Genomic DNA, 12,779 nt, shown 5'->3' with positions numbered 1-12,779 from the left:
TTTGAATTGAGGAATGTTTTTAGTGTTTTGGATTGAGGTGATCATGTTTTGCGTTGTATGTATAAATGTATAAAATGCTTTGCTGTGCTATGCTGCACATTGTCTGATCTATTGGATGCATGGGCTTGGACACCAACTGAACCATTTCCCCTATTCTCACTTGCTTTTTCCCTCTTTGCCTTCCTCTCTCCTTCCCCTCTCCCTCTCCCTCTCTCTCTCTCTCCCTCCTTCCTGCAGGTGCTGGCCCAGCAACGTGCGGAGCAGCAAAGGCGTGAGCTTTCGCAGCAGCCCACCACGGGCGACCAGCCCCTGGACCCGGTCACCTTTATCCAGACACTGCCGTCGGAACTGCGGCGCAGCGTCCTGGAGGACATGGAGGACAGCGTGCTGGCTGTCATGCCGCCGGACATCGCCGCCGAGGCGGCAGCGTTGCGTCGCGAGCAGGAGGCGCGCCAGAGGCAGCTCATGCATGAGCGCCTCTTCGGCCATAGTTCCTCGTCCGCGCTGTCGGCCATCCTGCGCTCACCCGCCTTCACCAGCCGTCTGGGCGGCAACCGCGGCGTCCAGTACACGCGCCTGGCCGTGCAGCGGGGCGGGACCTTCCAGATGGGCGGAGGAGCCAACCACAGCCGGTGAGAAGGCCGTTTGTTTGTGGATGTGTTAGTGATGCTTAATGAAATAAAATGCTTGATTAGATTGTGTACAAAATGCAGTTATAGTAGGCATTGCAGAGTGCAGATCTCCCTAGAGAGCATTTCTGGTTTTGAAGACTTGGCTGCAAGATTTGATAAAACTTTGTGGAAAGTTTGTAAATGCAGTTTAAGATTTCATCGTAATGTTTTAATGTGTGGCAGGATGTTGTGCAGACTGTACCATAACTCTGAGCATGTGTGTTTGCGGGCGTGTGTTTTTGTGGGCAAATGTGGTTGTGCATGTGTTTGTTTGCTTGCATGTCTGTGTGTGTGTGTGTGTGTGTGTGTGTGTGTTTGCTTGCATGTCTGTGTGTGTGTGTCTGTGTGTGTGTCTCCTCGCTCAGCCCCTCCAGCTCCAATGTGGACTCCCTGCTGCGTCTGCGCGGGCGCCTGCTCCTGGATCACGAGGCGCTCTCCTGCCTGCTGGTGCTGCTCTTCGTGGACGAGCCCAAGCTCAACACCAGCCGGCTGCACCGCGTGCTGCGCAACCTGTGCTACCACTCGCAGACACGCGGCTGGGTCATCCGCAGCCTGCTGTCTATCCTGCAGCGCAGCAGCGAGAGCGAGCTCTGCCTGGACACCAGCACCGCCATGGCAGCGGCCGCCGCCTCCGGATCGTCCCGCCTGGATGAGGCCTCTGGCAGGGGCAGCAAGCGAGCGCTGGGCCAGGGGAGCAGCAGCAGTAAAGGCTCGTCCTCGGCCCAGGCCTCCATGGCCTCTTCGTCCTCGTCGTCGTCCTCTTCGTCCTCGTCGCCCTCGTCGCTGGAGCTGCTGAACCGCGTGGAGTCGCGCAGCTCCAGCCAGCTCTCCTGGCTCTCCGTCTCCATGGATGCGGCGCTGGGCTGCCGCACCAACATCTTCCAGATCCAGCGCGCCTCGGGCCGCAAGCACGCCGACCGCCACCCACAGGGCAGCAGCGGGGTCAGCTCGGGGCTGGCCGCCGGGACGGGGATCGGCAGTGGAGGGATGTGTTCTGGAGGCGGGGGATCTACTGTACACATCCACCCGCAGGCGGCACCCGTTGTGTGCCGACACGTACTGGACACGCTTATCCAGCTCGCCAAGGTAAGACGCTGAGTCACTTTCAAACTGTCACAATCATACAGTCACAAACTAACTTAACACACTTACCACAAAAATAGCTACAAAACAAGCACTCACACATTGTCAGACACAGACTTGCGAAGCAATGACACACTTTTGGTGGAAAGTTACATAAACTAAACTCAAAATGAATGCAATTCCCTGATTCCTGATGTCTAGACTGTGGTCTGACCTACTCTCATTGTTCCCAGCCTCAGTGCTGAAGTGGGTGCTGCAATATGCGGTGTATTTCTGTCCTCCTTGTTCCATGTGTGTGAGCCGGTGTGTGTTTGTGTCTGCAGGTATTCCCCAGCCACTTCACCCAGCAGCGCTGTAAGGACCTGCTCACCGCCTCCTCCTCAGACCTGGACGCCCGCCTGTGCGGCAGCGCCTCCAGCTCCAGCTGTCGTACCCAGGGCAACTCTTCATCCTCGCCCCTCTCCGCAGCCGCCCACAACTCCCTAGGCGGCGGCTCGTCCGCCTCCTGCATGGTGGGCACGGCGCAGTCCCTGGGTATCTCCACCGACTTTTGGGACCTGCTGGTCAAGCTGGACAATATGAACGTGAGCCGCAAGGGCAAGGCCTCCATGAAGACTGTGCCACTGGGGGGCGCTGGCGAGGCGGAGGGCGGCGGCCTGAGCCTAGAGGCGTCGCCGCTGGGTCAGCTGATGAACATGCTCTCGCACCCGGTCATCCGCCGCAGCTCACTGCTCACCGAGAAGCTGCTGCGCCTGCTCTCGCTCATCTCAATAGCGCTGCCCGACAACAAGGCCACCGAGGTGCCCGCTGCGCACCCCACGCCGCAGACGCCCGCCACCATGGCAGCCGGCGCCACCGCCACGGCCGTGGCCACAATAGCGGGCACAGCCACGGGCTCAGCATCCATTACAGCCGCTGCGGCAGGGGCCCCAGCTGTTCCGGCAGCCGCCACGCAAGGAGCCGTCACGGGGACGGGAGCGGCAGCCGCACAGCCGCCCGTCTCCAGCAGCAGCTCAGCTGGACCCAACGCCAGCAGTAGCACCACCACCATAGCGATTTCAGGTAAGCGAGCGCAGCCACTCACGACGACGACGACCACAACCGACCCAGCTTGTTAAAGAGGCTATGTGGAATTCTGTAGGCACACTGCACCCTTGCATTGACTTGTATTATATTTACGTAGTACAACGTGGAATTACAAAAGAGCCAACCCAGCTGTAGTTGTTTTGCATGCTTACTCTAGTGGATGTCTGGGCAACACAGAGTGTAGGTGTTTCTGACGTTATGTTCAAGCGGTTCCTTCATCACATTCTGTCACATTTCTTGGGCACTTTTGGATGTTCTCAACTTAAAAAAAACGCCACATAGCCCCTTTTAAAAAACATTTTTACACACACACACAGTGAAATTGTTGAGTGCAGTGAAATTGTTGAGTGCATTGATATGGTCATCTGTTGTGGTGATGAGCATCACATTGTTGTTGGTGGTGCAGGTGTGTGTGTTGCCATGGTGAGTCAGGAGCCTGAGCCGTGCTCATGAAGTTGCTCTTTGTGTTTCAGGAGGGAAGCAGAAGATGGCGGCAGCAGCAGCCGCAGCAGCATCAGCAAGCAGCACAGAGGCCGACTCCAAGCTGGCCTCTGCAGGCCTCACTGAGAAACAGCTGCAGCTGTCTGTGGAGGTCCGTAACACACACACACACGCACACACACACACATGCACACACACACACACACACACATGCACACACACACACACACACATGCACACACACACACACACACACACACACACACACACACATACACACACAGACAGACACACACACAGACACACACACACAAAGAGAAAGACTTAATTTAACACCCAATAAAAGCTCAATACACTCACACTGCGCTCATCCAGTGGTCTGCTCTGCAGCAGTCGAGCCCAGCAGTGTTGACTCAGCTGAGTGGTCAGCTGTAGGAACCCCCTCCTGACCGTGTGTGTGTGCGTGCAGGTGCTGACGTCTCACTCGTGTTCTGAGGAGGGTCTGGAGGATGCAGCCAACATCCTGCTGCAGCTGTCCCGAGGGGATGGCCTAACACGTGACACTGTCCTCCGCCTGCTGTTGACTGGAGCGCGTCACCTGGGATACACTCTCTGCAAACAGATCGGTCAGTAAACCTTACCAACACTACTTTTACAAATATATTGGTCAGTTAACCCCACTAAACCTCTACAAACAGATTGTTCAGTTAGCCCTCAGATTGCACATGTGTGTATTAGACATGAATGGAGGAATGTGATGAGCTTGTGTGGGAATAGATTTTTTCCTGCCGCTTTTTAACTGTGTGGTGTTTCTCTCTCTCTCTCTTTCTTTCTTTCTTTCTTTCTTGCTTTCTCTCTCTCTCTCCTCAGGCACTTTATTGGCAGAGCTGAGGGAGTATAATCTGGAGCAGCAGAGGAGAGCCCGGGCCGATGCCCAGTCTCCTGAATCAGCACACGAAGACCCCTCCCTCACCGGCCGCCTCAAGGGCAAGATGACCAGCAGGTGAGGAAGGGGGATGAGAAGTACTTCTGTAGTGACCACACTACACAGGCCTCTGACATTGATATGGTCATGTTGCAACTGGGATGTGGCCACAGCTGTCTAAAGAATCTTTGTCAGAAATCTGCTCAGATCGGTTTATTTAACCTGTTTTTCCCCTTACCAATTCTGGTATCAGCCAGTGGTGTAATTTTGGTAAATAATATTTGTAGACTCATCCATTCAGATTTCCCATCGAAGTGTAGACATGTCAAGTGTGTTCTGATTTGATACTGATGTAAAACAAATAAAACTGAAATTAATTACTCATAAAAATAAACTACTTATATACTTAATAGTATACTCAAATGACACTACAGAGAGAAAAAAAGGCCATTTTATCCGGAGAGTTGGTATTTCCATACCAAGTTGTTACAGTGCATCCGGAATATTTTCAGACCCTTTCAAGTTTTTTACATTTTGTTATGTTTCAGACTCATTAGATCAAGAAGTTCAAAAGTAAATGTAATACCCATCAACTCATAGTTGTGAAACCTTGAGCACTGCTGATTGAATTCCTAAAAACCCATTCCTCTCGCGGGCAGGTTTGACGGTCAGGAGAACGTGGTGATTGTGGCGGCGCAGAAGCGCCCACTGGGTGGCCGTGAGCTGCAGCTGCCCTGCATGAGCTCGCTCACCTCCAAGACGTCCACACAGAAGTTCTTCCTGCGCGTGCTGCAGGTCATCATCCAGCTGCGCGAGGACACGCGCCGCGCCAACAAGAAGGCAAAGCAGACCGGACGACTTAGTAAGACACACACATAATTTAATGAAACAAGAATGATTATTGCACAAGCCTTGTAGCTAGGTCCAATGTGTCAATGTTATTATGACAATTATTTTTTTATAATATCAGTTCCTGCAAAAATCAATTAGGCAATTTTCTCTGGATATTGAAACCTTTTGAAGTGTGGAAAAAAACACTTGCAGGTGTAATGTAAATATCTTAGAATTGATTGGACTGTAGCACTACAGATCATGCGGATAAATTGCTTTATGCCCAGGGCAGGATTAGACTACTATTACTATAAAACAGTTTCACAAGCTGTTTACTACGCATGTGTGCAGAAATACCTCCACAACGTGCTGGAAGGTGATGTCTCCAAAACAAGAGGGAGCATGTGTTTCTGACATAAAAGGGCTGACAGCTGTGATCACAGTGTGCATGCCCAGTAAAATGCAGTCAGTGTTTGAATTAGTGTGAGGCAGTCGAACCACGAGTCACTGCTGAGGGAAACAGATGGCCAGGACCTGTAGGATGGCCACATACTGGTCTAGATTCCCAGTGGCTGTAATTATTACAGGGAAGAACTGTTACTGATCTACAGGATGTCACTGGTGGTTTTCTAACCGCCTCTCTCCCTCCCTCTCTTCCTCTCCCTCCTTCCTTCTCCTCCTTCTTTCTCCTTCCCAGGCTCCACCAGTCTGGGCTCAGCCAGCAGCATCCAGGCTGCGGTGCGTCAGCTGGAGGCCGAGGCCGACGCCATCATTCAGATGGTGAGAGAGGGCCAGCGGGCTCGCCGCCTGCAGCAGGCCCCCCCACCCACCTCCACCACCACTACCACCTCCTCCTCCGCCGCTGCTGCTGCTGTTGCTGTGTCTGCCGGACCCTCAGCCCCGCCTGCCCCTGCTGCCACGGTCCCGGCAGCCGCTGTCGCCCACAGCGCCCCCCCTCCCGGCACGGCCAGCACCGCCACGGTTAGCATGGGCCGCACTGACAGCAGCCAGCCTGCTACTCACACTACTCACCCCATACATGCACCGCTTAGCGCATGCCCGATGGACTGGACAGGACAGGACAGGACACCACACCACGTGCCGTCATGCAGCTCCATCCGCAGCTGCCATGACAGGCCACAGATCACATGTTGTTATAAACTGTAACATCGGTTTATAGGATGTTTCCATTACCCATCCTAAACACTCACAAACATGGTCATATTAATATGCATCCATTGCACACTTTTGCTCTGCTTACAAAATCTATTGTCTGAAAAAATAAGGTCGTCTTTTCTAGTGCCATCACGTGTCCCTGTGAATTGCTATCGTAACACCCCCAATTATCATCACTATTGTTCAGAAATTCTAAAACAGCGATGTTTTTTAACACTTCAAAATAACATTTACTAAATGAACCTTACATTTTTCAGTAGCCATAGATGTGTAGATTTGAACAAAATCTGGTTTGGTTCTTAACGGGAGCATTTACTGCCTGAAATATCCAATTTTGTTTACCATGCTCGGAGTTATAGTGCTGGCCTGATGGGTCGCCTATTTACACCGTTTCAACGGCACATGAACGGGTAGACCGAGAATTCTCGTCATTAAATTAAAATTCCACTGGAGCTCCAAGCGGTTGTGTACACGCAGCCTTACAACATTGTTTACAGCTCTTCGAGTCACGGTAAAATGTCATTTTTGGTACATAGCTAATTTAGATACACCTATGGTGTGGGTGGTTGCGTTTCTTTAGGAGTCCGCTGTCTTGGTTTGTATAGAAATGGATATTAAGTGACACATACACGCAAGACGGTGGAAATACGGGACCGACGGTAATAGGGGGAGTTCCGATAAGTAATGGCAATAAGGTCACTAAGTAATGACAATAAGGTCACTAAGTAATGACAATAAGCTGACTGTCTCCCCAGATGTGTACTGATTACACACACACACACCTCAGCAAACCTCACACACTTCAGCAGTGATGCTCCTTCAGACACCTTTTAACACTCTTAAGCTTGTCACTCACCTCAGACTCTGACATGGTCACATGGTGGTAGACACTAAAGAGAGCAGCCTGCTTCTCTCTCTACTCTCTCCGCTGACTGCCTCCTGTACATGTGACATGATCTGGCTTATAGGCACAGCGTTGAATGTACCGCTTGCCTGTCTCTTTTCTGAATATCCTATCTTTTGTTTCATTTAATCACATTTCTCCATCTGTCCATCACGTGTGTGTGGGGGTGTGTGTGTATGTGTTTGTATGTCTCTCTTATGGCTGGCTGCCATTGCGCAGTGCTTCTGCTCCCTTCCTGCTCCCCCCACAGATATTCTGTGTGTTGATGCATGGCATACTAATCCCTAATTACGGTGCATATGATGGGCACTGCTCCTCTTTTTAAATGTCACTGTGTAATTCACACACATTTGCCACAAACTGAGAAACACATGGGCATGTGTGTATTCACACACACAGACACACACACACATACAGACTTACTCAGACATTCACTGATGGCCTCAGGGTTTATCATGTTGTCTAATCGTCATCTTCCCTTCTTCCCTGACCTCAGTCTGAGGTGCATTCAGCGTCTGAGCCCCCGTCCGCCCAGCGAGACGACTCCCCCATGGATGTGGACCAGCCCTCGCCCCAGGAGCAGGACGGAGCACCTCTGGGTAAAAACAACCAACCAACCCGACACTGTTGTGAATAGGGCTGTAACCATTGATTGTTTTCATAGTTGATTGATCTCCCACATATTCAAGATTATGTCTTCAAATGCCCCGTTTTGTCCACACACCAAAGATATTTAGTTCACTGTCATAGAGGAGTAAGTAAAAATGAACATTTTAAAAGCTAGAGAGAATACAGATTTACCAGACCATAATAAGTTATATCTTGTTCCAAAGTTACCCGAGTGGTCTACGTTCTATTGCCTAAACTGACAATTGGCAAGCCTCGCATTACGCTTTGAAAGTTGAATCAAGTTCAACGCTAAAATTGTTTGATGCTATGCTGCCACTCATACCTGTTCCACTGCCGAACCATAGCGAATAATAGGAAATCTGCTGCTTGCCTCTAGTCAATGTGATCCCTGCCTAAGTGATGTGTGCTGTGTGGTTGTGCAGGAGAGGAGGGCAGCAGCCAGGCGGAGCAGGAGGAGCGTCTGCCCGACCTGCCCCTGCTCAGCGAGCAGCTGCTGCTGGACGAGCTGTGGGACATGCTGGGCGAGTGCCTGAAGGAGCTGGAGGAGTCGCACGACCAGCATGCGGTTCTGGGTAAGCACAGGGGGCCGAGGGAGAGAGGGCTGCTGGACATCACTGAACCCAAGAAAGTTGACTGTTGAAGGATTTGTTGATAGAAACTTAAGTTGCAAGCCTTGATGGTAGTTAGCTCTGAAGACTTTCTTTTGTGTCATGGTAGATGTCACAGGTTCTGTGTGGAAAATGTTGCTTTTTAAACAGTCTGAAAGGAGCCCTTTTCTCAGTGAACAGTCTTCCAGCGTCCCCTAGTCCAGGTGTGTGTGTGAGTGACACTCTTGCTTTCTTGTGTAGTGTTACAGCCAGCGGTGGAGGCCTTTTTCCTTGTGCATGCAACGGAGCGTGAGAGCAAGCCGCCGGTGCGAGACACCCGAGAGAGCCAACTGTCCCACATCAAGGATGAGCCGCCGCCACTGTCGCCGGCTCCCCTCACCCCCGCCACGCCCTCCTCCCTGGACCCCTTCTTCTCCAGAGAGCCCTCCTCTATGCACATCTCCTCCAACCTGCCCCCCGACACCCAGAAGTTCCTGCGCTTCGCTGGTGAGTCTCATTTTTTCCTCTGTCTGTGTCTCCTCCTTGCTCTTAACACACACACACACACTCTCTCTCTCACTCACTCACTCACTCACTCACTCACATTTGGACTTTGGCATAATACACTTACAAGATGGATAGATGTTTTTTTATTCACCCTTGCCCTACAGTCACCCAGGTGGTAGGAAGACTGCTCCAGTGACTTATCGCTGACTAGTTTGTAAACAAGGCTGTGCTTCATGGGTTGCTTGCTAACATGCTAATGTGAAGCAGGTGGCTGGCAGATACACACACAAAAACAGTGTTTTTAGATTTAAGGCAAGGCAAGTTAATTTATATAACTCATTTCATACACGAAAGCAATGCAGTGTGCTTTACACCATCAGAGAATAGCAAGCAGTATTAAAGCGATGGTTCAGAGTAATTTCACCCTAGGGTCCTTTGCACCATGACCCCGAGCCAAACACCCTCCCAGAACCTGTTTTCCCTTTGTCGAACCCTGGTCGAGTAGCGCTGTCAGAAACTAATGACTTTCTGCAGGCGCTAATGGAACCAACTTAGTATCTCGTGAATTACCCCACTAATAATTCCCAGAATGTTACGAAACTTCTACAGTAGTACAACTATGTTCTTTACTCATAAAACGAGGCATTGGAAAGTTTATTTCAAAAACACTTGATAGCTTCTACTCTGCTGCTATCTACCGCTGCATAGACGTTACTTCAGTGATTTGGGAAAAAGCCTGTAAAAGTCCTGGCAGGAAGCGATTACATCAAAGTTTTTTGATATATCCAGTTTTTTATATTTTTTTTCCGAAGTGTTTGACTCGGGGTCATGGTGCAAAGGACCCTAGAGAGGAATTACTCCAAACCATTGCTTTAAGTAAAATAGTGGTAGATGAAGAAAAAGAAATAAGAATAGGTTAAGAAATTAAACAATTAACAATTATAACAATAATAAGAAAACATTATTAAAATAGTTAGTCGAGTGAATTTGGATAAATAAGCAATCTATCTATAAATTACAGGAGCGTCTGTCTGTCTGTTATTCGCATATCTGTCGACTGTTAGTCCGATTGATTTTTAAACTTGACAGGTGTCTTGATAAGGGCACAAGTAAGTGCAGTGTCAAGTTTGATGTTGTTTGGATAAGTAATGTAAAATATATCGGTAAAAGAAACACCCATTGGCTTTCTCCGCTCTACTGTAGCCACTCCCCCTCTTACACAGCACAGCGCAGGACCAGAGACAGAGAGGGACGTTTTGGCAGTACTGAATCAGGGCACAGCGCGGGTCAAGATGTTTGGATGATTATCATGTCTGACCTCAACAATAAAGACTCCCTGTGTGCAGTATGCTTACATAAAATGATTCCACGGATATTTGTAACAACACGCCAACAAACACGGGTATGCAGTGGCTATTCAGAATGACGTAAACATGATGTGCAATAAACTGACACTTCGAATAGCTCAGGACTTTATACTATCAATAAACAAACGACAATTCCGACTGCAAGGTCTGAAATTGAAACGTGCGCTAATGGTCCCGAATTTAAGGACGTTTCAGAATGCCACACTCGACCGGCTACATACAATGAGTGGCAGACAAAGCGTGATGTCACTTATAGGCTACCAGATATTGTTTTTGAGTTATATCGTAGCAAATTTCAGATGCATCATTCCACAAAATAATTTGTCTACTCTATCTAAGAGCCTTAACTCAAAACAGCTGTTAAGCTTATGTCATTTTGATCTGTAAAAAATATCACATGCAGCCATGCTTAAATTCTGCTCACTGCACATTTATTATAATATAATATTCAGTATTCCTTATTGAATGCTTAGCTAGAATTATGTCCCCCCCCCCCCCCCCCCCCCCCCCCCCCCATCCTATTTTTAAAGCAGGTCTACCTGCAGACATGTAATTGGGCTACGGGTTTTCTACAGGAATAGCATGTCTGAACGGGCACTGCACTAGTAGTAATAAAATTAGAATAAAAAAAGGAATGATAAATAATAAAAAAAATAGTGCCTATTTATAGTGCCTAATTCTTGCTAACTTTTACAAAATATAAGGACACAAATCCTGAACATATTACTTTTAAACAGCAGTACGGCCATCTATGAGTTAGCTCAAGTTGAGTTTCAAGCAACGTTTGTCATGTTGCCTTCACTCAGTTTGGCAGTCACACTGTCCCTCAGGATTTACAAAAAATAGACTTCATCTATTTTGGCTCCGCTTAGCTGGCAGAGTAACGACTACTTGTCTCTTGTTGCTGTAAAACGCCAACTCTGATTTAAAATGAATAGCCGCTGGTTGCTTTGCGTCCGTCTCCTGTCACTAGTCTGGCCAGTCTGGGTTAATCCTGTTTCACGCTGTACTGAGTGGAATTATGTGGAAAAGCCAACGAATTCTATTGACCTTTTTTTACTTCTGTTCCTCCTTTGCTCTCTTTTCTGTGTTCCTCTCTTTCTCTCTCTTTCTCTTTCTCTCTCCCTCTCTCTCTCCCCCTCTCTCTCCACAGAGACCCATCGTACAGTGCTCAACCAGATCCTGCGCCAGTCTACCACTCACCTGGCAGACGGTCCCTTCGCCGTGCTGGTGGACTACATCCGCATACTAGACTTTGATGTCAAACGCAAGTAAGGCTTCCTCCCCATCTTTTTCTAACCCTGGGTTTTTCTGCATATCTCCATACTCCCACAATAGGACCTGAATGTCTTCTTGATCCTCAGTATGGTTATTCATCACATCTTATTGTGTGTGTGTGTGTGTGTGTGTGTGTGTGTGTGTGCACCCTCCTAGGTATTTCCGTCAAGAGCTGGAGCGTCTGGACGAGGGCCTGAGGAAGGAGGACATGGCCGTTCATGTGAGGAGAGACCATGTCTTTGAGGACTCCTACAGAGAGCTGCACCGCAAGAGCCCAGAGGACATGAAGAACAGACTGTGAGTTCACCCAGCAACGTCTGGACAAACACTCACTCACTCACATGCTCTCACACACTCTCCGTCACATACTCTCTCTCTCACTCTCTCACACACACACACATACACACACACACTCTGTCTCACTCAGTAGCTAAAAAAAGCTCATACCTAGTCACACACCTTCATCCAGATTCCGCCTCTTTGGGGTTTTTCCTCAGCGCTTCAGGGAGGCAGCGCACAGCAAGACGGCAGAGTAATTAAAACACGCCCACACACACAAATGCACAGCAACACTCTGACTTCTGCACAGAGCAGAGTCCGTGCACACTGGTGTACACCATCGGGCCTCAGCAGTCAAGAACAGATTGAGAGTGACATACATAAACACACACACACACACACACACGCACGCACGCGCACGCTCACAAGCTCATCATTATTCCCACAGAGAACACAATGGCACAAATCCAGAGGACACAGGAACAGACTGTGTGCCTTTTATAATCCACCCCTCGTGACTGCGTGTGCAAACACACAAAAACATGCTGCCCTTTCAACATAAAAATATACTCTAAAACCAGCCCAAGCACTAGTCTGTAACATGTGCCTGTTTCTCACAAACACACCCACACTACACACATAAACACACACTGCTCACACACACACACACACACACTGCTCACTGTCTCCCCCTGTTCTCTCCCTGTTCTCTCCCATGTGCAGCTACATTGTGTTTGAGGGCGAGGAGGGCCAGGATGCAGGTGGGCTACTGAGGGAGTGGTACATGATCATCTCGCGCGAGATGTTCAACCCCATGTACGCGCTGTTCCGCACGTCGCCCGGCGACCGCGTCACCTACACCATCAACCCCTCGTCCCACTGCAACCCCAACCACCTCAGCTACTTCAAGTTCGTGGGCCGCGTGGTGGCCAAGGCGGTCTACGACAACCGGCTGCTCGAGTGCTATTTCACGCGCAGCTTCTACAAGCACATCCTGGGCAAGAGCGTCAGGTA

At 49.5% G+C, this 12,779-nt stretch overlaps 1 protein-coding gene across 15 annotated transcripts in view; it reads left to right on the top strand.

Moving 5' to 3' along the window:
* The window catches only part of huwe1 (HECT, UBA and WWE domain containing E3 ubiquitin protein ligase 1), a 56,777-nt gene that overhangs the window by 41,824 nt on the left and 2,174 nt on the right, over window positions 1–12,779 (top strand). For 13 of the 15 annotated variants that reach the window (XM_048242367.1, XM_048242371.1, XM_048242382.1 and 10 more), the window contains 14 exons: window positions 238–632; window positions 1,037–1,757; window positions 2,078–2,816; window positions 3,314–3,432; window positions 3,751–3,907; window positions 4,152–4,284; window positions 4,866–5,068; window positions 5,735–6,018; window positions 7,614–7,716; window positions 8,170–8,319; window positions 8,596–8,841; window positions 11,362–11,479; window positions 11,643–11,783; window positions 12,489–12,776. In XM_048242367.1, coding sequence (XP_048098324.1) covers window positions 238–632; window positions 1,037–1,757; window positions 2,078–2,816; window positions 3,314–3,432; window positions 3,751–3,907; window positions 4,152–4,284; window positions 4,866–5,068; window positions 5,735–6,018; window positions 7,614–7,716; window positions 8,170–8,319; window positions 8,596–8,841; window positions 11,362–11,479; window positions 11,643–11,783; window positions 12,489–12,776 — 3,797 coding nt within the window. The remainder of the gene's footprint in view (window positions 1–237; window positions 633–1,036; window positions 1,758–2,077; window positions 2,817–3,313; window positions 3,433–3,750; window positions 3,908–4,151; window positions 4,285–4,865; window positions 5,069–5,734; window positions 6,019–7,613; window positions 7,717–8,169; window positions 8,320–8,595; window positions 8,842–11,361; window positions 11,480–11,642; window positions 11,784–12,488; window positions 12,777–12,779) is intronic. The other 2 variants (XM_048242374.1, XM_048242381.1) reach the window with 2 other exon arrangements.

Source organism: Alosa alosa, chromosome 4, assembly GCF_017589495.1.
Source record: "Alosa alosa isolate M-15738 ecotype Scorff River chromosome 4, AALO_Geno_1.1, whole genome shotgun sequence".
Classification (NCBI taxonomy): Eukaryota; Metazoa; Chordata; class Actinopteri; order Clupeiformes; family Clupeidae; genus Alosa; species Alosa alosa.
The sequence above is the reverse complement of the archived record's forward strand: the minus strand, read 5'-3'. Positions and strand labels throughout refer to the sequence as shown.